General features: G+C 39.9%; 1 protein-coding gene across 3 annotated transcripts in view; it reads left to right on the top strand.

The window, feature by feature from the left end:
• Window positions 1-26,993, top strand: part of uggt2 (UDP-glucose glycoprotein glucosyltransferase 2) — a 163,853-nt gene that overhangs the window by 40,714 nt on the left and 96,146 nt on the right. For all 3 annotated transcript variants that reach the window (XM_060929312.1, XM_060929313.1, XM_060929314.1), the window contains exons 10-20: window positions 7,995-8,094; window positions 8,449-8,509; window positions 8,646-8,737; window positions 12,675-12,825; window positions 13,012-13,131; window positions 16,268-16,353; window positions 16,583-16,718; window positions 16,958-17,089; window positions 20,328-20,492; window positions 25,107-25,230; window positions 25,331-25,429. In XM_060929312.1, coding sequence (XP_060785295.1) covers window positions 7,995-8,094; window positions 8,449-8,509; window positions 8,646-8,737; window positions 12,675-12,825; window positions 13,012-13,131; window positions 16,268-16,353; window positions 16,583-16,718; window positions 16,958-17,089; window positions 20,328-20,492; window positions 25,107-25,230; window positions 25,331-25,429 — 1,266 coding nt within the window. The remainder of the gene's footprint in view (window positions 1-7,994; window positions 8,095-8,448; window positions 8,510-8,645; window positions 8,738-12,674; window positions 12,826-13,011; window positions 13,132-16,267; window positions 16,354-16,582; window positions 16,719-16,957; window positions 17,090-20,327; window positions 20,493-25,106; window positions 25,231-25,330; window positions 25,430-26,993) is intronic.

Genomic DNA, 26,993 nt, shown 5'->3' with positions numbered 1-26,993 from the left:
TTTGTACTTTGTCCCAACTTTTTTGGAATCAGGGTTGTAGTACACAACCAGTACTTGCCAGAAATTCCTGCAGCTCCTTCAGTGTTGCTGTCGGCCTCTCGGCAGCCTCCCTGACCAGTTTTCGTCTTGTCTTTTCATCAATTTTGGAGGGACGTCCAGTTCTCATTGATGTCACTGTTGTCCCATATTTTCTCCACTTCTTGATGCCTGTCTTCACTGTGCTCCATGGTATATCTAATGCCGTGGAAATGTTTTTGCACCCTTCTCCTGACTGATACCTTTCAACAATGAGATCCCTTTGATGCTTTGTAAGCTCTCTGTGAACGCTGGCTTTTGCTGAAGGATGCAATGGAGTAAATGTCTGAACTTTATTTGGGGTTAATCAGAGTCATTTTAATTGATGGCAGGTGTGAACCCAAAAAGACTGAACGCTGTAATTAAATCAAAAGGTGCTTTAACAAAGTATTAGTTTAAGGGTGTGCACACTTATGCAACCAGTTTATTGTACGTTTTTTATGTTTTTATGCTTTTTTTATGTTTACTTGCATGCAATGTTGCAGAATGTCCACAAGACAACATATTTAATGTTACCTCATTGCAGCAGCTATCACTCATTGTTCCCTCACTTTCTGTTGATTTTTTCCCCCATCTAGCTTGTTTCTGAGAAATCATAAAACGCAAATTCTTCCAGCCTGAAAAATTTACCATGGTGGAAAAGAATGAACAGTTTTACCTGAGACTGTTATGAAGTGTTAAAGGAGTCCTTACAGAAAAAACATCACTTTTTAAAATAAATAACAAGCTTCTTCTTCTTCTTATTATTATTATTATTATTATTATTATTATTAATAATTTATTATAATACTTGGATTTTGTGATGCCTCTACCATTCAAGTCCCTGTGAAGGAGTTACTGTAGAAATACTAACATATTAGAAAAATAGGTAACCTATGTGTACGTGTGGCTACTGCTTATAAATAAAATTGTTTTCTGATCCCATGTCCATACAGTAAATATCGCATATGTGTCAGATAACGTTATCCAGGGACAAATGTCGGCCCGGGGGCATTTTGAGTTATTGACAGATTCAGAAAGTACAGTTTCTAAGCTTTCCAATGATGCCTTCCATGTGGAAATCTGACAATATTTGAAGAATGTGTGGCCTTTTGAAAGTGCATACCTCTTAAAACAGAAAAGGGAGAAAATCACCCTCAAAGTTTTCCATCTCAGCTACTCTGGGTGTAGGGCGGGCACATAATGGTGTTCATTTGCATGACATTAATGAAAGCCCTACCCCCTACTAGCTAGCTACTTTCATGTAAACAAAGATCACCACGTCAATTTTCCTTCCATGCAAAGTATGCCCAACACAATTATGAAGTGCAAAAATAAGTCCTAAAGTATACTTTAACGTTTTGTGGTTGAAAAATTACTCACACCATTAAAAAGAAAGATAGCACGATGATGACACAACTAACACAATGCTAGTTTCATGTAACCAAACCACAACACTCTCCGTTACATGCAAAAATAACCACACAACCTTAGATTAATAAACTTACCCCATCAGAAAGAGAAACGTCACCTTGCACACATCAATGCCTCCGATGGAATGTACTCCTAGAACACTTCCTTTTGGTTGCGTTTTTTTTTTGCTAGAAATGGTTATCTCCGATGTAACCACCGTGTGTCTGTTTGCTTCGCGGTGTTTCAGCTCCTCTGCGCTCTGTTTAGCTTCCTCATTCCATAGTGAAATCGCACGCCTGTATGCAGCTTAAGTAGCCACGAGCTCAGCTCGTATCATACAGCTGATTGGCGAAAAAAAAAAAAGTCTTAAATCGTCACGTGAATGGCCTATATGGTAATTTACCCACACCCCCCAGCAGGCTACAGTCCTGACAAAAACGAGACAATTTGCAACAAAAAATGTATGCTTTTCCAACAAAACAATCTGTTATCTGAAATACTGATTGCATTCTTCAAGATCTCAACTTGCACATGATGGAAAAAAACGAAAATCACAAATTAAAAAAAAAAATGCTTCTTTTGCGATTATCTCGGATTCGTTTCGGCCGACATGTGTCCCTGGATTTGGTGAGGTGTCACATATATACATGTTATCAATGTTCCTCGCCTCATCTCTTGCAAGCATCACCAAGCTGTGAGCAGCATCAGGGCTTGGAGTATTTTGGTTACCAATTTTGTTTACTGTGTTTTGTTCAAAATACAGCTCTGTGAACGATATCTATTTTCAAAATACAACCCCAATTCCAAAAAAGTTGGGACAAAGTACAAATTGTAAGTAAAAACGGAATGCAATGATGTGGAAGTTTCAAAATTCCATATTTTATTCAGAATAGAACATAGATCACATATCAAATGTTTAAACTGAGAAAATGTATCATTTAAAGAGAAAAATTAGGTGATTTTAAATTTCATGACAACAACACATCTCAAAAAAGTTGGGACAAGGCCATGTTTCCCACTGTGAGACATCCCCTTTTCTCTTTACAACAGTCTGTAAACGTCTGGGGACTGAGGAGACAAGCTGCTCAAGTTTAGGGATAGGAATGTTAACCCATTCTTGTCTAATGTAGGATTCTAGTTGCTCAACTGTCTTAGGTCTTTTTTGTCGTATCTTCCGTTTTATGATGCGCCAAATGTTTTCTATGGGTGAAAGATCTGGACTGCAGGCTGGCCAGTTCAGTACCCGGACCCTTCTTCTACGCAGCCATGATGCTGTAATTCATGCAGTATGCGGTTTGGCATTGTCATGTTGGAAAATGCAAGGTCTTCCCTGAAAGAAACGTCGTCTGGATGGGAGCATATGTTGCTCTAGAACCTGGATATACCTTTCAGCATTGATGGTGTCTTTCCAGATGTGTAAGCTGCCCATGCCACACGCACTAATGCAACCCCATACCATCAGAGATGCAGGCTTCTGAACTGAGCGCTGAAAACAACTTGGGTCGTCCTTCTCCTCTTTAGTCCGAATGACACGGCGTCCCTGATTTCCATAAAGAACTTCAAATTTTGATTCGTCTGACCACAGAACAGTTTTCCACTTTGCCACAGTCCATTTTAAATGAGCCTTGGCCCAGAGAAGACGTCTGTGCTTCTGGATCATGTTTAGATATGGCTGCTTCTTTGAACTATAGAGTTTTAGCTGGCAACGGCGGATGGCACGGTGAATTGTGTTCACAGATAATGTTCTCTGGAAATATTCCTGAGCCCATTTTGTGATTTCCAATACAGAAGCATGCCTGTATGTGATGCAGTGCCGTCTAAGGGCCCGAAGATCACAGGCACCCAGTATGGTTTTCCGGCCTTGACCCTTACGCACAGAGATTCTTCCAGATTCTCTGAATCTTTTGATGATATTATGCACTGTAGATGATGATACCGTATGTTCAAACTCTTTGCAATTTTACACTGTCGAACTCCTTTCTGATATTGCTCCACTATTTGTCGACACAGAATTAGGGGGATTGGTGATCCTCTTCCCATCTTTACTTCTGAGAGCCGCTGCCACTCCAAGATGCTCTTTTTATACCCAGTCATGTTAATGACCTATTGCCAATTGACCTAATGAGTTGCAATTTGGTCCTCCAGCTGTTCCTTTTTTGTACCTTTAACTTTTCCAGCCTCTTATCGCCGCTGTCCCAACTTTTTTGAGATGTGTTGCTGTCATGAAATTTCAAATGAGCCAATATTTGGCACGAAATTTCAAAATGTCTCACTTTCGACATTTGATATGTTGTCTGTGTTCTATTGTGAATACAATATCAGTTTTTGAGATTTGTAAATTATTGCATTCCATTTTTATTTACAATTTGCACTTTGTCCCAACTTTTTTGGAATCGGGGTTGTAATTCAGTGTGTCCTTATGATCTGAAGATGGGGTGCGGACATCCTGGAAGAAACCGCTCCCACTAGGATAGGCTAGGATAAAGGTGATCAGTCAGAAGAACTTTTGTAATGACTTGCAGTAACATTTTCCTGTAATTTGCTGGACCAAAACCATGTCAGAAAAATTCTATGAACAAAATAATAGAGCCAGTGAATCCCTCATTCTAGGGGTTCTCAGTGCATGTGTGGCATGCACTGTTCTTTTGGTATAAAGTACATATTCGCATGCACACTTGTCAAGAACATGGTGAAGGATGACTCATCTGACCATGCCACTTTTAATTTTTTTTTTTGCATCTCTGTAGACCAGTGCAGTTCGTCTTAGGAACTGAGGAGTTTATGCACTGCAACCCTACTACAGTATCCCTTTCTGTGTAGTTGTTGACTGTTACTGCTGTCAGTCTGATCGCATCCTAAATTGACATTCTCAATCACATATTGTACTAATGTACAAGACCGCTCAGTGTGCTTATGCACCCCAATTCCAAAATAAAGTTGGGGCACTGTGTAAAACACAAATAAAAACAGACTATGAAGATTTGCAAATCTTGGAAACCCTATATTTCACTGAAAATAGCACAAAGACAACATATCAAATATTGAAACTGAGAAATTGTATTGTTTTTTGAAAAGTGTATGTTCATTTTGAATTTGATGTCAGCAACATGTTTCAGAAAAGTTGGGACAGGGTCAACAAAAGACTGAAAAAGTTGTGTAATGTAAAAAAAAAATTGTTTAATTAGCAACAGGTCAGTCACATGATTGGGTATAAAAAGAGCATGCTAGAGAGGCGAAGTCTCTCAGAAGTAAAGATGGGGAGGGGTTCACCGCAATGTGAAAGACTGTGGGCAAACAGTGCAATGATTTAAGAATAATGTTCCTCGATGTAAAATTGCAAAGAATTTGGGGGTTGCATAATCTGTGTTACATAATATCATTAAAAGATTCAGAGAATCTGGAGAAATCTCTGTATGCAAGAGACAAGGCTGAAAATTGACATTGGATGCTTGTGATCTTCAGGCCCTCAGGCGACATTGCATTATAAGCAGGCATGTGTCTGTAGTGGAAATCACTGTTTAGGCTCAGGAACACTTCAGAAAAAAAAAAACGTCTGTGAAAACGGTTTATTACTGCAGGTTAAAACCATATATAAACAATATCCAGAAACACCACCACCTTCTCTGGGCCCAAGCTCTTATACGATGGACTGGAAAATTGTCCCGAGGTCTGACAAATCAAAAGTAGAAATTCTTTTCAGAAATCATGGACACCATATCCTCCAGGCAAAAGAGGAGAGGGACCATCTAGCTTGTTATCAGTGCACAGATCAAAAGCCAGCATCTGTGATGGTATGAGGGTGCATTAGTGCACATGACATGGGTAGCTTGTACATCTGGAAAGGCATCATTAATGCTGAATAATATATATAGGTTTCAGAGCAATATGCTGCCATCCAGGCAAAATCTTTTTCAGGGAAGGCCTTCCTTCTTTCAGCAAGACAATGCCAAACTGCTTTCTGCACATATTAAAACTGCATGGCTCTGTCGTAAAAGAGTCCAGGTGCTAAACTGGCCTGTCTGCAGTCCAGACCTGTCTCCCATTGAAAACATTTGGCACATTATGAAGCACAAAGGAGACCCTGAACCATTGAGCAACTGAAATTGTATATCAGGCAAGAATGGGACGACATTTCTCTTTCAAAACTACAGCAATTGGTCTCCTCAGTTCCCAGAAGTTTACAGAGTGTTGTTAAAAGTAGAGGTGATGCAACACAGTGGTAAGCATGCCCCTGTCCCAACTTTTTTGAAATGTGTTGCTGACATCAAATTCAAAATGAGCACATATTTAAAAAAAAAAATCCCCAGTTTCAACATTTGACATGTTGTCTTTGCATAGACATATAAACATAGACGCCGCATTGAGCTGGTGGCCCCGTTGCTAGGATACGTCAGAGTGTCCGCCATATTTGATGTGGCAAATCTTCCCCGTAAACCAATGCAAGTAAATGGACTGAACTTCATAAAGCCCCTTTCTACAATAATATTTAACTCGATGCCTTTTATTCACCCATTAAGACACACACGTTTTATATTTGGGAAACAAACAGGCATCAAAACAACATAACTTTTAATGTGATGGTTATGAATAGTGTGCAAAATACCCTGTACACTGCAAACTAGCGACAGATACACGATAGATAGCTCAGGTAAGCTAATCAGTCAGCATACCGTAGCAAGCTGCCAAAACCTGAGGCCACAATAACCAACCTACAAGACTGAATATGATAATGGAAATAGTGGAAAAACTGGAAATAGTGAATGAAAATAAAAATTTACTGTTTTATTTATTGAGTCACCACACAGACCTACTCTCGTTGAATAAAGTGAGCTGAATGACTGCCAAACTGAGTTCGGCCAGGTTCTAACGCCATACCAAAACAAAATACATCACTGATTCCTTCACATTCAGAAAGGTTAAAAACATTCATCATACGTTCAAAAACGTTCATCATAGTGTGGCACTGTATTATCTAATTCTCACTGCTTATAACTATACACCTACCCGGTGGAGATGAGCTGGGAACCTGAAAACTGAAGGAACAGCTCCCTCTCTGATCCTGACTGTCTGACCTGTTCTGTCAAAATCCTTCATATTAGCCACAAAGTCAGAAAAATCTGTTTGTAAAATTACGTTATAATGACCAAATACAATGAAAAGTATTTTTCCAGTCTCACCTGTGAAAGGTAATCCCATGTGATCTCGTTTGGACGGTAAACCTGTTGGTACAGTTAAACGCAGCACATGAATGAGGCATCTTTATTCTCGGCTACTGTCTAGACGCTATACCAGAGACGGTTGAAGAATCTCCACTTTGCCACATCCAATATGGCGGCGAGGATGACGTATGATTCTACGCAGAATGCGGCATCTATGTTTATATGTCTATGTTGTCTTTGTACTATTTTCAATGAAATATCAGGTTTCCATGATTTTATAAATGATCACATTCTGGTTTTATTTACAGTTTATACAGCGTCCCAACTTTTTTGGGATTGGGGTTGCACATTAGTGCAATATACCGTATTGGCTCGAATATAAGACGGTGTTTTTGTTGTAAAAAATAGCTCTTAAAAAGGGGGGTCGTCTTAAATTCGCGGACTAGACAAAATGCCGCCAAAAGTGAAAGTGAGGACAGTGAGAGTGAGCAAAGTGAGGCTGAGGATCTCTGTGATGAGTAGCTGTAATTTAGCAAACTACCTTTTCCATAGTTTCAGTTGTTTATTATTGTAAACCTTAATGTATTGTTTAATGCATTGTTTAAAGCATTTGCACTGTTCTGCAAATTTATTCCATATACCCGTAGGCTATGGGAAGTTAATGCATTGACATTCTGAAGTTTATGAACTTTCAATCTAAACCTGACAAATTTGTTGAATTAATGCAATTTAAATGTTTTAATTTGGCTTGTCTAGTAGCCTGCAGTTTAGCCTCTTTTTTTACTTCTATGAAAAGTGTTCTCGGAAATGAGACTGAAATGACCTCTATTTAAATGTGAAAAACAAAAGCCTCTAATTTTAAACAGAATTTTGAAATAAATACGCTTTATATGAATGAACATTTGGTCTTCAAAAAACTTTTTCCCCAAAGATGAACTTGGAAAAGGGGGGGTCGTCTTACATTCAGGGTCGTCTTATATTCGGGCCAATACGGTAATAAACCTTCTTTCAAGGTCACTTAAATTGGCAAGATCGTTTCATTCAAAGGCCAGGACAACTACGTAAGCATGCACAACATTTTTATAAGTCACAGAGCATGATAGGATGTTCCTAACTTATTTGTACTGTATCATGCAGTGCCACTGTCTGGAAACATCTACACTTGTGTTTCTCCACTTATTTATTCAGGTTTTTTTTTTTCTTTGAGGTCTCATCCATCTGTATATTTAATTATATTCTATTATTACTTCAGTAATTGAGTTGCTGAAAATTTCAGTCACTCCTTTTCTATTAATTTTTCTACAAATATTTTGGAGAAATTAATTCATATCTCTACACTGCATCTTGTTGCTTCCTTTATATCAACAGACCTGAGTTTCCAAGCAGCAACCCGGATCATGTCTGTGCCAAAGTTCGATTCCCTCAAACTGATGCGAGATCTCAGTCAAAACTTCCCCAGCAAAGCAAGGTGAAAAAAAAAATTGGTTTTTGCATTAAGTTGTGAAATGTGTTAAAGAATGTTTTGATCGATTTTTTTTTTTAAAGCAAATCTTCAGGAATCCTGCTTGGTCCTGTGTATGATTTCTGATTGCTGGCTTGTGCGGTGACTCCAAGTCGATTTTATTATGTGATCGTGCTTCAGAAAGCTTTATGTGCTGTATGGGAAAAGTGCTGAGTCAGGTGCTGTTTACAGTGAGTCAGCTCAGCAGTTCTAGCACCTTAAAGAGTGCAGATTTTAGAGATTAAAACGGCTGATTTTACAACTCACCAGGGACGTTGGAAAGAGCTGATGGTGACTGACCATAATTTACTGTCCTCACAGATCACTGACCAGAGTGGCTGTAAACCAAGAAATGAGGAAAGAAATCGAGGAGAACCAAAAGGTGCAGTTTTATAACTGCTGCTTGTGAAAAATTTTCCAAGGTCCATCCCATTCTGCTGTGTGTCTGTAAGAAACTTTTTGTCGAGAATATAACAAACATATTTCTGCTTGTACTGTGCTGGTGTTTTGTTCCTCAGCGACTGAGCAAATCTCTGGGAATCCACCCTGGAGACTCTAGTCTCTACATTAATGGAATGCACATTGATCTGGACCTTCATAACCCCTTCAGGTAGGACCTCCAGAAGAAAACAGTATCTCAGTATAGTCTGATGAAACCACTTTTTGTTATGTATGAGGTAATACTCCGTTACATGTAATACACACAGTGTTCCTTGATGGAAAAAAAAGACCAATATTACATTGTGTAAAATATAGACAATGGAGTTAAGGCCAAAACATTTCCATACAGTACCAATCAAAAGTTTGGACACGCCTTCTAATTCAATGCTTTTTCTTTATTTTTATTAATTAAAAGTCACTTCGTGTCTTAAAATAATGATGGATGTCGTTTCTCTTTACTTAGTTGAGCGGTTCTTGACATAATATGGATTACTACAGTTGTGAAATAGGACTATTTACTGTATTTTTATTATTTACTGTTTACGGTTTGATCTCAAATGCATTAAGAAGGCAAGAAATCCCACTAAACTTTTGACGAGGCACCTGTTAATTGAAAAGCATTCCAGGTGACCACCTCATGAAGCTGGTTAAGATAATGCCAGTAGTGTACAAAGCGTCATCAAGGTAAATGCTGGCTACTTTGAAGAATCTAAAATATTAAACATGTTTTGTACTGAACCCAAAGGCACCACAGTGGCAGCAGGGCGGGGGGGGGGGGGGGGGGGGTGACTGCCCCCCCTAAAATTATGCTGGGGGGGCTGTTACCATAGGAGTCCTTTGACTATTTACAAGGAAGAAAAGGAGAGAGTAGTGTGAATAAACAGCCCGCTGTGCACCTTTGTTTTCCCTTATTAAATCCCACTGCGTCCCTTCATCCCTGTGCCCTGTCGGCATCCCTTTGTACTGTAGGTTGGTAGCACCCGTTCGCACCAAAACCGATGCAAATTAGCCTGGCCCTGACGTCACCGATTGCCTCCGCTTTTGCAGAACTGCAAAACCCATCACTTTTAGTAGACAAGCCGATTTCTGAATATTCTGTGGACTAATTAACCTGTTGCTGTGGCAACTGTCTAGACATGTCTGGTCTCCTTGGGTACTCGTGCCAAAGCAGGGACCCTGTGACAGCAAGGCTATGACAGTGTCGCTACATTTGTATCTGACTGATAACTCGTGTCCTGTCTGGATGGCTACAGTAGATAGCATTCACAAGGTGTACAAGCAGTTATGGGTGCCCAAAAACTTGATGCTGCTCTAGATCTACATGAATTCGCTTGCTGCCCTGACCAAACCCATGGTAAGAGGGTGTTATCCTCTCAACGATACTAAGTAGACGTAATTACGTTATAGTATCATTGGTTCTGTTTCATATAGAAAAAATACATGGACAAAATGCACTCTAATAGAGACATTAAACTTAGCTTTACTCCACCAAAATTTGCCTCTCAAAATGTGGGAAATGGTGTTTGAGAGGGTTAAAAATTCCAAAATTTCCTGGGGGGGACATGCCCCAAGACCCCCCTAGACACATCCCCCCCCCCCAATCCAAAACTTCCTGCCACCGCCTTTGCACCAACAAAGGAACTGGTAAAGGAGTTGGAGGCATCAAGTATCAAATTATATACTTTCTAGATATTTTAAGATCACCAAGGCCTGCAAGGCTCTCATACATGTAAGAAGTCCCTTCTCCAAGATTGGCCGAAAAAGCCAGACTGAAGTTTGCAATGATCACCAGGATGATGACTTAGCTTTTTGGAAGAGAACCTTCTGGTCAAATGAAACAAAAAATTGTACTGTTTGGCTGTAATGCTCAGTGCTGTGTATGGAAGAAAAGGTATGAGGTGTTTAATCTAAAGAACACCATCTCAAATTGGATACCAAAATAAATATAAAAAGTATAATTAATCACTGTGTACATATTTCTTTCATAATCAAAATGTATTTTTTAAAGGTCATTATCCCATTTCTACTTCAGTGGAAATGGGATCTTGAAATTGCTTAGGTTTAGTGTACACGTCGTAGTAGTAGTTAGACAAGGGTCATTTCTCGCTCGGTTTTCAAGATATCTGGATGAAACTTGGTATGCACATGGGTAGTGACAATCTGTGATCTCCATGTCATGCATGATGTCATTTTATGATGTCATAAAATTTTCAGGAATGGCTATGAATGGGACCACCTGGTACAGTACCAGACAAGCTAAACAAAATTCTTTCACGCCATCTTCCATGCCCCTTATACCTTCATACTTTTTTGCACTCATTTGACTTCTGACCCTGATCCTTTGCCAGAATTAGGTCACAGGTAACTTATGGGTTAAATTGCTGCTCCTCCTTCATTTTTTCATGAATTTTCACCAAATGGGGTATGGAAAACGTATTTGGGGGGGCTTCAAAATAGTTCGCATCGGTTAAGTGATTTGACCTATTTTCACTGTGACCTTGAACTTGTCAGTTAGGTGACTCTATAGCAAAAAGTCAGAGTTTTGTCTATTTTTCATGGTCTTTGAGCTAGCCTTGCTCCTTTGCCATAGAAAAACATGTTTTAATGAATATTTATAGTTTTGATCTTTTGACCTAGGTCAATATTAGGTCACATACACTACCGTTCAAAAGTTTGGGGCCACTCAGACAATTTTGTGTTTTCCATGAAAAGTCACACTTTTATTTACCACCATAAGTTGTAAAATGAATAGAAAATATAGTCAAGACATTTTTCTGGCCATTTTGAGCATTTAATCGACTCCACAAATGTGACGCTCCAGAAACTCAATCTGCTCAAAGGAAGGTCAGTTTTATAGCTTCTCTAAAGAGCTCAACTGTTTTCAGCTGTGCTAACATGATTGTACAAGGGTTTTCTAATCATCCATTAGCCTTCTGAGGCAATGAGCAAACACATTGTACCATTAGAACACTGGAGTGAGAGTTGCTGGAAATGGGCCTCTATACACCTATGGAGATATTGCACCAAAAACCAGACATTTGCAGCTAGAATAGTCATTTACCACATTAGCAATGTATAGAGTGGATTTCTGATTAGTTTAAAGTGATCTTCATTGAAAAGAACAGTGCTTTTCTTTCAAAAATAAGGACATTTCAAAGTGACCCCAAACTTTTGAACGGTAGTGTATTTTCAATGGCCTATATCTCAAAAATAGACCAAGATAAGGCCATAGTTACTATTAACCATGAGTAGGAAGTCATATATGGGCTTTCGTTTAGGAACCTTGCTTTTGCCCTGGAATGACCTTGACAGGTCAGATCAATGACCTGCATATTTTTCACTGGCCTGCATCAAGAAATTGGTGAAAGATAGGAACTTATTTAATATTATTAACCATGAAAGTATTCTATCCTTTTCCCTTTGTCATCAGATTCCAGACAAGTGGCCTCATTTCTCTCAGTTCTGTGACCTTGACCTTTGTCCCAAGGCCTCAGGTGTGGAAATGGGATACCACTGTGCCCTTGGCACAGTACCTCTAGCTTTTAGTTAAACCAACTACCATTTCTGTAAAATTGAATTGCTTCCTCAAACATGTAGTTTTCATTTAGAGCTAAGGGCAAGCAACTAGCTTCTATTTGGGAACTTCTAAGTAAAGCTTCCTGAGTGAAGGTCCTCCGTGAAGCTAGTTGAGAAAATGCCAGCAGCGTAAAACTGTAATAGATGTACAAAATGCATTTTGATTACTGCATAAGTCTGTGTTGTTTCATAGTATTATAATCTAGTTTTAATCATCTTAAATAGTAAAAAGCCCTCCTATAAGCAGGTGTGTTCAAACTGTTGACTGGTAGGGCATTGGTAAATATATTGCATTTTCAATGTATCACAACCTATTTATTTCTCTTCCCTAAGACTTTTGCCAAGTTTAGACTACCATCACTGGGTAGCGTTGTGGGGCCCGCATGTTTTAGCTGTTTTTCAGCACCAGGCTGATATGCCTAATCCAACAGATTAAAATGGGTCATATGAAAATTTATCAACACATGCCTACTGCATATATGATGCATATTGGGGACAAGGCTAAACCGCTTTTCTCTTTCCCTTGCCAGCATACTGGACATCATCCGAGGAGAGGCAAAGCTTCTGGAGGGGCTTCATAGCCTTGGCATCATGGGCACCGCCTTGAGCAAATTTCTTCGCCTTCCCGTGACCACAGTGGAGGACAGCTATGCGCTGGACATCCGGCATGCTGCAATAATGGTGAGATTGGAATAAAATGGTGAGATTTGGGCTTGGAAAGAAAGGAAAGCTGAAAAACTGACAGAAATCTAATATCATTATATATTGTGTTAACATTTTTAAAGATAGTACAAAGTGACATTAAATGATGAAAAATTTTGCCATATTATTTATGGCTCATTTTACTTTTTTTTTTCTACATTTCAGTGGGTTAATGATATTGAAACAGACTCCACATACCGGAACTGGCCCTCCAGCGTTCAGGAGCTGCTCAGAGCCACGTTTCCTGGTGTGATTCGACAAGTTCGACGGAACTTCTTCAGTTTGGTTAGTTAGAACCTTATGAAGGTCACTTTGTGGTACTGTACTTCCATTATACACTACGCTCACCGAACACTGATTAGGAACACTGGTACACTTACGCATTCATGCAATTTTCTAATCAGACAGTCATGTGGCAGCAGTGTAGTGCATTAAAATCATCCAGATACGGATTAGCAGCTTCAGGTAATGTTCACATCAGCCATCTAAATGGGGAAAAATGTGATCGCAATGATTTTAACCGTGGCATGATTGTTGGTGCCAGACCGCTTGTTTGAGTATTTCTCCTGGACTTTCACACACAACAGTTTGTGTAGTTTATTTTGAATGGTGCAATAAAGATATAACATCCAGTGAGTGACAGTTCCGTGGAAAAAAATGCTTTGTTGATGAGACAAGTCAGCAGATCGTGGCCAGACTGACCATGAATCACAATGCCTCATCACAGTGCCCATGCACAAAATTACAATTGACCAGAGTCATAACGCCCCATGCATAAAATGAGCTCCAGGAATACATGCCAAGGTTGTTGTGGAAGAAAACTAAGGCTGCAGTTGGCACAGGTTCAGCAAAGCTGGACAGTTGAAAACTAGAAAACTGTAGCTTGGTCTGATGAATCTGATTTTTCTGCCAAGGCACACAGATGGTAGGGTCAGAATTTGGCACCAACAGCATGAATCCATAGACCCACCCTGCCTTGTGTGAACAGGCCAGGCTGGTGGAGGTGGTGTCTTGGTGTGGGGAATTTTTCTTATGACAATTTGGGCCTGTTAATACCAATCAATCATCGCTTGAATGCCACAGACCATTTAATCCAGTTTACCCATTATCTTCTAATGGGTAAACTGGATTAAATTTGGGCCTGTTAATACCAGTCAATGGGACGGCCTTGGGCTGAGGTGCCCTTGAGCGAGGCACCTAACTCCCAACTGCTCCCCAGGCACTGTTAGCATGGCTGCCCACTGCTCTGGGTATGTGTGTGCTCATTGCTCGTGTGTGTGTGTGTGTGTGTGTGTGCATGTGTGTTCATGTGTGTTTTCACTGCTTCAGATGGGTTAAATGCAGAGAGGAATTTCACAAGCATGTGATGAATAAAGTTCTTCTTCTTCTTCTTCTAACGGCTACTTCCAGCATAATAATGCATCATGTCACAAAGCAAACTGGTTTCATGAACATGACAATGAGTTCAGTGTTCTTCAGTGACCTTCCCAGTCACTGGATCTGAATCCAGTAGAACACCTTTGGGATGTGATAGAATGGGATATTGACAGCATAAAAGACCACCTGAAAAATCTGCAGGAATCGCGTGATGCAGTCATGTCAACATGGACCAGAATCTCAAGGGAATGTTTCAAATATCTCGTGGAAACCGTGCCACAAATAACTGAGGCTGTTTTGAGAGCAAAGGGATGCCCTACCCAGTATTAGTATAGTGTTCCTAATAAAGTGTTTTGGTGAGTATATATGGCCAAAAGTTTGTGAATGCATGACCATTATGCCCATATGTGTTTTGTTCCCCAAACTTTTGCCTCAAAGTTGGAAGCACACAATTGTATAGGATGTCTTTGTATTACTTACTTTACTTTCTTCCGTCCGCTTCTACTCTGAGGTGTCGCGGGGAGTTGTAACCTTCTTTCTGCGGCAATGTGGGACGCTTGGAGGGCCGACATGCCGTGGTCTCTTAGTGTCTCTTGTATCCCATCGATCCATCTCATTTTCGGTCTTCCCCGGCTCTAGAGCCAGAGTGTCTGGAATTGTAGGCACGGGCAGCTGGCTGATTGGTTGGCATCCTGATAAGATGGCCAAACCACTGGATCCTTTTCTTTTCAATATGGTGCAGGATGTGTGTAGTCCCAACAATGCTTCTGATACATGGAGATGTCTTTGTATGCTGTAGCAATAAGATTTCCCTTCATTAGAACTAAGAGGCCCAAACCTGTTCCAGAATCCCAATGCCCCATGCACAAAATGATCATGAAGACATGTCAGGATTGCTGTGGAAGAACTTTAGTGGCCTGCTCAAAGCCCTGACCTCAACCCTACTGAACACCTTTGGAATGAATGGCCAACACACTCCAAAATCTAGTGGAAAGCCTTCACAGAAGAGTGGATGTTCAGTGGGATAGGATGTTTTAAATGATGATGATGATGCCCTTTATTGTCACTAGTCACATGTACCAGCGAAATTAGCCGTCAACCTGTCCGTACATATACAACATACAATTGACATAGGGTAGACAGGACAGGAAGACAGGGATAAAGATAAAAAGGAAACAACATGAGGAGAGATAAGGAAAAAAAGAACACCCCCCCACTATGCTCCTGTCAGGAGTACAGTGTGGGAACATTTAAAAACCTTTGCACATAAGCACACAACAACACAAGTACACTTTAAACACGGGACTTGAGGGGGGGAATCAGAGGTAAGGGGGGGGGAGGGGAGGAGGTAATCCAGCGCAAGCAAGCAGCCGTCTGCTCCTGTAGCCATGAAGGCGCTGGTCACGCACCCGCTTGTCACACTGGGGGTAAAAATGGCAACCGCGGAGAGTTAGAGAAGGAATGCGAGAGTGTCTCCCGGCAGTGACCTTCAGGGGGAAATGTCGCCTCAGCAACGGCCTGAACCAAGGCCGCAGCTGTCTCAGGGCGCCGAATGTCGATAAGATATGAATTGTTTGGTCTTTCCAGATGCAGTCTTTACACGTCCACACCGCTCATCCATATCTGTGCATTCCGTCCATTCTATTCAAATTGATCTCCGAAAAACGTATTCCTTGCAAAGCTGAAAGCTGCTCCGAGATAACAACCATTTTGTGGTTAAAGTTCTGAATGTCCACAGTCCGAGTGCCAACAGCTTTGCCCACCACTCCAATCATATCGGGCAGCTTTGTGGGGCTTTGAACAGCTGTCACCGTTGTCTGATTTCCTTGATATACCAGGGCAATGCCTAATCCAATCAGCAAAAGTCCTGTAATCATGGTTCAGAATAGGTAGATATCTTCCTAAAAAGCATATACATCTGATGATCAGTTGTCCGCAAACATTTTGGCCATACAGTGTATGAGTATGAGCTTTTATATGTGGCTATTTTTTTTTCCTGCATAATTTGTGGTTTAAAAATACTGCACTCAATTTCCTTTCCCAGGTTCTGTTCCTTGACCCAGTTCAGGAAGACAGCATTGAGCTAGTCAAATTAGCCGAGCTTTTTTACAAGCACAAGATTCCTCTCAGGTCTGTCTCCATTGCACAGTATTTACTCAGTTTGATGTTTAAAACGTAGAATGTTCTTATTTTGCTCTGACTTCAACAAATTAATGATTAGACACAGCAGATCAATCATTACTTGTTGGCACGGTGTATGAAAATCTAGCACTAATTTCTTGATGGACTTTAACTTATTTGCTGCTAATTTGTGCTTAAAGATACACCAGTGTGTAAGTCGTAAGTTTTCTTCTTCTAGGATTGGATTTGTCTTTGTTGTTAATGAAGATGAAAAGGTGGACGGTTATAAGGATGCTGGTGTTGCTTTCTTCAGAATGTTGAACTATATCACAGAGGAGTATGACATAACCCAGGCTTTCTTCTCCATGGTGTCTGTAAGTAGGCCAGGAACCTTCTCTCTGCCTTTACTTTGGAAGTACTTTTCTTTTTTCTGTAAGTCTATAGGACACTTTACCTTAGTGCGCTTTAGTGATTTGTACAGAGAGGTTCATTTGTCGTCTCTCAGGAATTGTCTTGATTATCATCAGAATAAAAAGAGAAGAGAGGCATCAGCTAATCTCAGACAGCCAATCAAGCTGTCAGACATCTAAATTACATCGTGATGCACTTACAGATGTATAACAAAGTGGATGTTGGAGATTCCTTATCAGTTGACGCTGTGACAGCATATCTGAAGAAGAAATTTCCAAAAGCTAATGCTGCCAAAATCCTTGGGATGGACTCAGTCTATGATGATAATAGAAAGGTAGGATTATTTTTTTTTAATTGTATTTACTTGGTTTTGGTTGCACTATTATGAGATGTGTAAACAATTTTTGTGTGGATATTTTATCTGGATATACTCGGGCAGTTATTTAATGTCAGCGACTTAAGCCACAGAGTTGCATTATAAATATCCATCAGTAGTTACTCATATGTTGTAGGTTTAAAATGCTGCTCAACAGTTATTTTAAACCTACATGTATTTGGAGTTGTAGACTTACAGTGGTATGCAAAAGTTTGGGCACCCCTGGTCAAAATTGCTGTTACTTGTGAACAGTTAAGCAAGTTGAAGATGAAATGATCTCCAAAAGGCATAAAGTTAAAGATGACTCATTCCCTTTTATATTTTAAGCAAAAGCAATTTTTTATTTTCATCTTTTACATTTTCAAAATGACAAAAAAGGAAAAGGGCCCAAAGCAAAAGTTTGGGCACCCTGCATGGTTAGTACCTAGTAACACCCCCTTTGGGAAGTATCACAGCTTGTAAACACTTTTTTTGTAGCCAACTAATAACCTTTCAGTTCTTACCTGAGGGATTTTCACACATTCATCCTTGCAAAAGGCTTCCAGTTCTACAAGTTTCTTGGGCTGTCTTGCATGCACTGCTCTTTTGAGATCTATCCACAGATTTTCAATGATGTTTAGGTCAGGGGACTGTGAGTGCCAGGGCAAAACCTTCAGCTTGTGCCTCTTGAGGTATTCCATTGTAGATTTTGAGGTGTGTTTTGGATCATCGTCTTATTGTAGGACCCATCCTCTTTTTAACTTCAGCTTTTTTACAGATGGTGTGATGTTTGCTTCCAGAATTTGTTGGTATTTATTCGAATCCATGCTTCCCTCGACCAATGAAATGTGCTCTGTGCCACTGGCTGCAACACAACCCCAAAGCATGATCGATCCACACCCATGCTTCAGAGTTGGAGAGGTGTTCTTTTCCTGGAATTTGGCACCCTTTTTTCTCCAAACATACCTTTGCACACTGTGGCCAAAAAGTTCTATTTTGATTTCATCAGTACACAGGACTTGTTTCCAAAATGCATCAGGCTTATTTACAGTAGATGTTCATTTGCAAACTTCAGACGCTGAATTTTGTGGCTAGGACACAGGAACGGTTTTCTTCTGATGACTTTCTCATGAAGGTCATATTTGTTCAGGTGTCGCTGCATAGTAGAACAGTGCACCACCACTCCAGGGTCTGCTAAATCTTTCTGAAGGTCTTTTGCAGTCAAACAGGGGTTTTTATTTGCCTTTCTAGCAATCCAACGAGCAGTTCTTTCAGAAAGTTTTCTTCATCTTCCAGACCTCACCTTGATCTCCACTCAGTGCGTTTACATGCACATAGAGAAAATCGAATTTCTGCCGTAGCTCGACTGAAATCGAAGTTCTAAATGCCATGGAAACACCTTAGCTCGGCTGAAATCGAACCGAACTGGATTTCTCGTAATCGAGCTACGCGACCTAGATTATGCGATTGTAGCCGAGCTACTTAGTGCATGTAAACCCTATCGAGCTACGTAGTCGAGCTACTTACTTCAGCACTGCCCCTTCCGGAAGTGACGAGTGACGAGACCACAAGCGGGAAACACAACAGCCTCGGTCGGCATGACAACAGTAGTAGAAACGTGCACTTCTGGAGCAATGAGGAGATAGAGTTCATGCTCATTCAGCTTAAGGAGTTGAAATATATATATAAAATATATCTCGATGTTGCTGTCCTCGTCATCGTTCTTCTTGTGAACACGGAACTGATAATTTTGTTTATACTCTTGAATAGCTCTTCTTCATGACGACAACCGTAAGTGTACCAACACGATGGGGCGTGTAGCGCCACCTGTGGCTCGGGTGCACAATGCACCTCACACAATAGCTCGATTTCATTGTATGCATGTAGGATTGGATTTCTCTGGCACCCCTGCTGGGACCCTTAGCTCGATTACCGACAGTAGCTCGATTTGGATGTGCATGTAAACGCACTGACTGTTTCTGTTAACTGCCATTTCTTAATAATATTATGATCTGAGGAAACAGCTACCTGAAAACACTTTGCTACGTTCTTGTAGCTTCTCCTGCTTTGTGAGCATCAATTATTTTATTATTCAGAATGCGAGGGAGTTGCTTAGAGGAGCCCATGGCTGTTGATTTTAGGGACAAGTTTGAGAAGTCAGAGAATTTATACAGCTTTGAAATCTGCATCATCTGACCTTTCCTAACGAAGAATTTGAACAAGCCACAGCTCAATAAACTAATTAAAGTGCCATTCCACCATTGGATGTATTCTTTGGCATAAAATACAATATATTTTATGACAACATGACTAGACAGAGAAATCTTTTAGCTTCAAAATGATATATCAAACATAATTTTTTGACAACGACAAGTATATTAATTTTGCGACCAACGTCACCTACCCTTTTAATTTCCGCGTGGTAGTGAAACGTGATGTCATCGGCAGGTTCCCCTTCTTGTGTACCACGTCACGTGTGACGTGGCACAGATTATCAGCAATGGCGGATAGAACGCGATTTCCACTTGTCGATTGCTGTGCCGATATTCACCATCGACCGTCTCCTTTGGGCATCACTTGCTATTTTCCTTCGCTTCTTTTCCGAAGCTGACAGTCGCGTTCTATCCGCCATTGCTGATAATCTGTGCCACGTCACACGTGACATGGTACACAAGAAGGGGAACCTGCCGATGACATCACGTTTCACTACCGCGCGGAAATTAAAAGGGTAGGTGACTTTGGTCGCAAAATTAATATACTTGTCGTTGTCAAAAAATTATGTTTGATATATCATTTTGAAGCTAAAAGATTTCTCTGTCTAGTCATGTTGTCATAAAATATATTGTATTTTATGCCAAAAAAAATACATCCAATGGTGGAATGGCACTTTAAGGTCTGGAACCTTGGCAAAAGTTACCTGAGAACTCAAATGTATTGGGGTGCCCAAACTTTTGCATGGTGTTCCTTTTCTTTTTTCACTTTCCAGTTGTACAAAACAAAAACAATACACAAATCTTGCAGAAAATGCTGAAAAGAAATGTGTCGTCTTTACCTTTATGCCTTTTGGGGATCAGTTCATCTTCTGTTCACTTAACTATTCACAGTAACAGACATTTTCAGTAAGGGTGCCCAAACTTTTGCATGCCACTGTAGTTCCACATTCAGTGCCCATTCTACTGTATAGAGTTGATGGAATGGTGTTGGTTTGATCCTCTAGGCTGGGACAGTTTTCTACAGAAAGAGTGGGCTTGGCTCTCTTCCTGTGGGTCTGTTTAATGGGGTTCCACTCAGCACTGAGGAGATGGACCCAGACGAATTGGAGACCATCCTGCTCCAGCACATCATGGATGCAACTAACTTCTTCCAGAAAGCCGTTTTCACGGTATTCAGCATCACAATGTTATTCTTATATAATATTTCTTAATTTAAGGCAAGACTCTTTGGTGAACAGGAATCGCAATCACAGTCAAGCTTTGTCGGTTGACTGTTGAGATTCTTGCAAATATTTTTGGATTGGAAATTTGTTTAAAGCATATCCGCAGAACCATGACCTCACTTTTGTTTATAAATGCCTTTGGACTTCAAGCATGGCACAGGAATAGTTTAAAGCGTTAACAATAAATCTAATATAGTCATTTTTACGATTAAAGTGATTCATATAGGTAGCGCTCTGACTGAATGACCTTGATGTCTGTGATGTCACAGCAGGAAGGCTATCGGTCTCATCGCCATTTCCGCTATACTAAAACACAGAGCTGACTGCAACTCCGATCCTCCATTTTGAGCTAATTTATCGCCATGCCACATAGATGTGTTGCTGGTGGGTGCAGGTAGATTTATGTTGCATTCATGGCCCAAGAATGTTCAAACTGCTAAGATTTGGACGCGTTTTGCGAGAAGTTCATGGGCACATTGGGCGCCTACAAAGTGGTTTCTCCTCTGCTCTGCACATTTTACTGAAGACTCATACAAGACCTCTGATCTGTTGAGGAGCGTTGGCTATAAGCCCGTATTGAAAGAGGGTGCAGTACCAACAATTAAAGGAAAACTACAAGAAAAGGAAAGTATTTATTTATTTATTTATTTATTTTAAAAAAAGGAAAGTAAGTTCAGTTGCACCAGTTCTCCCGGCATGGGAGCCAAGGGTTTTTGGTAAAACCCAGGATGGAACAGGACATGACATATTATCGCTCAGGCAGTGACCTCCCCACGGTTGTTGCTAAAACCGGTGACGTCCCGTGGTGTCCCGGGTTTCAGTAATTGCCTGAGCCGAGCAGTAATGGCAGAGTACTCGGTTTGGAGAAAATGGAGAATGAGTAGAGCAGCCATCTGATTTCTCTGCTGGATATTGCTGCCATCTCACCTTTACGTGGAAGAAGCGAATGAACGGAGAACCGAACGAACAACTGAAAGTCAGGTTGTTTCAAAACAATCGGCCTTCAAGAAGCGAGAACACAGACAGGTAAGCTGCGACTCTCATTTGGATACAAAACAACAAAAACAACATGTTGTTTACCTGCATTTCAATAAATACATGTAACTTGTATTGTGTGTTTAAGTTACCGGTATAAGATGATTTAATTTGCTTCAGAATGTGATTGTCTCAGTTCATCTGATTATTTAATTAGCCTTTTACGTTTTATCAGTGAAAATGCATGCATGTACATGCATGTTGCATAAGTTATAACACCCATCCTGTTTTAATGACAGTCAACCCACAATCAATGAAGTCAAATCAGTCTTAGTTGAGCAAGTCGGTGACGGTATTTCTTACTTTCACCATAAATTTTTATTTATATGACTTTGGTCGATAGCTGTCAAAGGCCTCGGCCTTAAAACCGGTTACTGCTGTGACGTCACGCACTCAGGGCTGGCTGGCTCAGCGGGGCAGCTCAAATGCCAACTTTACTTTAACTCTCAAAAATATATTTTTTTAATTCCCATTTATGCAGCACACAAGAGTTAAGGATGGAGATACTATCCACTCAGAAATGTATTTAAAAATAAAGGTTCTACTTAGCTGCTTTAAAGAGGATACTCCGTGGCAAAACCTTTACAGAAAATTTTGTAGGATTATAATTTCTTTATTGTTTAATCAAATAAATACTATGCACTGTTGTACAATTGTAATTTTTCAGTATAAAACATCTCTGTAATAGCCTTCTGTAAAATGTAACGAATGCAGGTCTTGTAGAAATTGACATTTTTAAATGGCATTACAAATACAGTGTGACTTAATGTTTCCATAGTAGTAAGTGCAAAAGTATTTCGAGCCATGAAAAAAGAAAAGGCAAAGATATTTAAAGCAACAAGACATTTAGTATGTTAGATTTTACTGAAGTTCCTTCATTATCACAAATACTAAAAATGGTCAAACTTCGTTTTGTATAAAACTGGTAAAAGATAAAAATGATAGCAGTTCAGATGTTTGCATATCTGAATGATATACATTCCCTTTCAAAAGTATTGACAGTGCCAGTTCTTTTGTTTTTGGCAACCACTAAAGACATTTGTGTTTTAGATCATAAGGTGAATGAGACGATATATCAGAATTTCAGCTTTCATTTCCTGATATTTACAACTAGATGTGGAAACCTGGCACCTTTTCATTTGAACCCACCCATTTGTCAAGTGCTCAAAAATATTGGAACATGTGCCTGACAAGTGTTTCTTGTTGCCCAAGTGTGCTCTGCTAGATTGATTGATTGTTTCAACTATTAATAGCTCTGAATATCTGCGCTTGGTTTGAGCCCTGAGTTTCGCCTGTGAAGGCTACATTTGTTGTTAAAAAGGATAAACCAACATGAAGACCAGACAGCTGTCTATGGGAGAAAAGAAAGCAATTTTGAATCTGAGAAAAGTGGGAACTTTGATCAGTGCCACTGTGCAAGCATTAGGTACGGCTAATGCAACAAAATGGAATGCCCTGAAAAAGAAAGAAACCACTAGTGTACTGACAACCAGACATTGAACAAGTCGACCAAGGAAAACCACAGCAGTTGATGACCGAAACATTGTGAGAGCTGTGAGGGAAAAACCCAAAAACAACTTGGTCACCAGCAACTTCCACAGGACAGGGGTGAAGGGGTGACAATCTACCATTTGAAGAAGACTTTCAGAGCAGAAATATACCACAAGAGGCAAACCACTCATCAGCTGTACGAATCAAAAGGCCAGATTGAAATTCACAAAGAGAAACAGAGATGAGCCTCAAAAGTTCTGGAACCACGATTAATCTCTACGAAAATAATGGAATGGTCAAAATGTGGAGAAAGTAAGGATTTGCTCATGATCATACATGTCAGCCTTTGGTCAATCAAACCTGTATAACCAACCTCCAAAATCCGTATTTCCCTTATAAAATCTGTATAAGATGCAAATTAAGATAATTTACCTAAAATTTGAATGATAATTAACAATGATATATCCCAGTTACTTTTTATTCAATATTAATAACAATAAACCTTCAGGATGAATACAAAGCTCCAATGTTTGACAAAAATACAAAGTGTTATCAGCGTAGTTACGAAGGAAATACTTCGTTGTTTGGAGACAGGTTTCACTGAGCGGCTATTATGCGCGAGACTTCATATTAGCCACAAAGTCAGGAAAATCTGTTCATAAAATTACGTTATAATGACCAAATACAATGAAAAGTATTTTTCCAGTCTCACCTGTGAAAGGTAATCCCATGTGATCTCGTTTGGACGGTAAACCTGTTGGTACAGTTAAACGCAGCACATGAATGAGGCATCTTTATTCTCGGCTACTGTCTAGACGCTATACCAGAGACGGTTGAAGAATCTCCACTTTGCCACATCCAATATGGCGGCGAGGATGACGTATGATTCTATGCAGAAGGCGGCGTCTATGTTTATATGTCTATGACTTCATGGTTGGCGGGATTCTCGCAATGCGGTGTGCGCATGATCAAAAGTGGAACGAAGTCTCGCTACCACAAGATAACGCGCGATTTCATAAGACTCTTTACTGGCTGTCTGTGCTGTACAGTACGTTTGTAAATGTTATGCGCTCTTTTATCATTGTGGGAATTGATTATAGCTCTAAATAAATATTGAAGTTTTTTTAAAGAATCCGTATAACTTTATTTATACGCCCGTATACTACGTTTTGAATCACATCCATATAAAATACGGACATTCCGTATAGGTTGACATGTATGCATGATCCAAAACATACAAGCTCATTGGTCAAGAGGTAGTGTCATGGCCTGGACTTGCATGCCTGCTTCTGGAAATAATCTTTGTAGATGATGTAACTCATGATGGTACCATCAGAATGAATTCAGAAATCTACATAAACATTCTGTATGCCGATTTACAGAGAAATGCATCTAATCTAATTGGGAAGAATTTCATCATACAGCAAGACAATGACTCTGCCAACACAACAAAGTGGGGAAAAAAGTGGAAAATTTTACACTGACTCAGTCAATCACTAGACCTTAACCTGATTGGGCAGCATTTTACCTCCTAAAGAAGAAACTGAAAGGGGAAACCCTCAAAACAAATAATAACCAAAAGAAGCTGTGGTACATGCTTGGAAGACCATCACAAAAGAAGAATGCAACAGTTTGGTGATGTCACTGGGTTGCCAGCTTGATGCAGTTATTGCAAACCGGGGATGCAACGAAATATAGTGTTATTTACTTTAAGACATTCTTTACATTATGCCTGTTCCTGTACTTTTGCTCAGCTAAAACTTGGGTGGTCTGCTACCCAAAGTATTGGGTAATAAGTGTAAATACGAAATGAAAGCTGAAATTGTGCTCTATCGCTTCATATTCATCTTTTGATCTCAAGCCCAGATGTCTGCAATGTATAGCAAAAACGGAAGAATGTCGTCTTTTTTTCTTCATTTAAAAATTCTGTCCGATGTGATTTTTGAATTCAGCTCTATTTCGTCATTAACTGGTATGTACATGAAGTGAACATTTTATTAGTTTGACAGTTTTTGATTGTCCTCAAATAAACAGGGTCAGATCTCTGAAGGTACGGATGTGGTGGACTTCCTGATGGAGCAACCTAACGTTGTGCCACGCATTAACCCTCTTATTCTAAGCTCAGACAGGCGGTATCTGGACTTCACAGCATCTCCAGGTAGCACTGAATCAGTAATGTAAAGCTTATAGCAACAGCAGTGACATCTTCGCATTCCTGACAGACAGTTTCGAACTTGGTTTTTGTCTAAAACTGACAGTTGCGGATGACTGGGATGATTCAGTCATGTTCTCATATCTGGACTCCAAGGACAAGACAGCAGTTGTTTCAAAGAGAATGAAGTATTTAACAAAGCATGGTAAGTGTCTGGTTAAAAAAAAAAAGGCTTATTTTATCAAAACAGTTTTGAATCTAAGACTTGTATGATCCCATCAAGAACATAATTTTTATTTTTATTGAACTTCTTTCCAACTTCTTATCCTGATCTTTAGGACTGTTTTGTACATGAAGCTTTTGTCACATTTTGCAACAGTCTTTATTTGCCCTTGATGCAAGTCTTCATTTTGGTTTTCCTCTTAGCAGTTTTTATCCCCCGCTGGCCGAAAGGCCCGAAGCGGGATTATGTCATGGTGATGTCCGTCCCTCCCTCCCAGGAAGGGTGCTCATCTTCTGAAATCAACTCCTCTCACAACTTTTGGAGGAATTTCACCAAACTTGGCAGGATTCTTTGTTATATGTCGGTAATACGCATATTGTAATTTCGTTAAATTCAGTCCCATTTTACCAGAGTTACAGCCCTTGATTAACAAAATTATAATTTCACAATTTCATGAGTGTGTGTTTTCCTTCTGAAATCAGCTCCTCTCAGAATTTCACCAAGCTTGACAAAAGGCCTTGTTATATGTCGGTAGTAAGCATGTTGTTATTTTGTTCTATTTTGTTATTTTGTTTTCACTGACGTCACAGCATTCCGGGGAACGCCCCCCAGCCGCCATCTTGTGGGGCAAACAAAACGGACCATCGCCATTACCGGCTACGTTATCTCGGACGAATTTATGAAGTTATATAGTCAGTTTTCTAAAATAAAGATCAATGTCGGCAAAATCAAGCAAACGGAAGTATATAGATACATTGGACGACATCTCACGACAACGGTATGCAGCCAGACTGGCCTTGATTGGGGGAATTGACCCCTACGAAGTAGACAAAGATGCATTTTCAAGTGACTATGCAGGGCTGCCATCCATATCGTACCCTGATATTGTGAACTATTTCGTGAATAGTAAAAGTGCCTACACACTTGACGACCTCAAAGCATACAAGTCGCTGGAGTCATACAATTATTTTGTCTGTGGCTGGGTCCGTGAAGTCCACCATATAAAACCAAGTGACAGTCGCGTCCTAATTACAGCCAAGGTATGTAAACATTGGAATTTTAGAGCTCTCAACACTGCATATAAATATGTGTGTGTGTGTATAATATCGAGTTGATTTAAGACAAATTTTACATCCATTAGTGGTATTACAGTACACTCAGCGGTTCCAGTTAGGCATTCTCCAGAGATTGTTTACACGATGTTTTGGTTTCCAAAAACAAACTTAAACACAATTGATTGTTTATTTAAACAACTTACCACTTATAAAATGATCGGAGCACACTTTGCTGTGTTTGGAAGGCTGATAATCCTTGCGGTTGATTCTCGCAAGCCATAGATTTCACCTTTGTATGCTGAGTTTCTTTGTTTGCTCGCCTTCGTGCTCCCGTACAGTGGGAATTCCATAAAAGCTCCGCTTGACGTCATCATCTGACCTATTACAACAGCTGTGAATACAACAGGTGTGCACCATTGCTAGCTTTAAATAGTAATAATGTAACTATAAATGTAAATAATGTATAAATAAATGTAACTCGCACGTTACAA

The sequence above is a fragment of the Neoarius graeffei genome, chromosome 9 (genome assembly GCF_027579695.1).
Source record: "Neoarius graeffei isolate fNeoGra1 chromosome 9, fNeoGra1.pri, whole genome shotgun sequence".
Lineage (NCBI taxonomy): Eukaryota > Metazoa > Chordata > Actinopteri > Siluriformes > Ariidae > Neoarius > Neoarius graeffei.
This window is presented reverse-complemented; position numbering and strand designations above follow the sequence as displayed.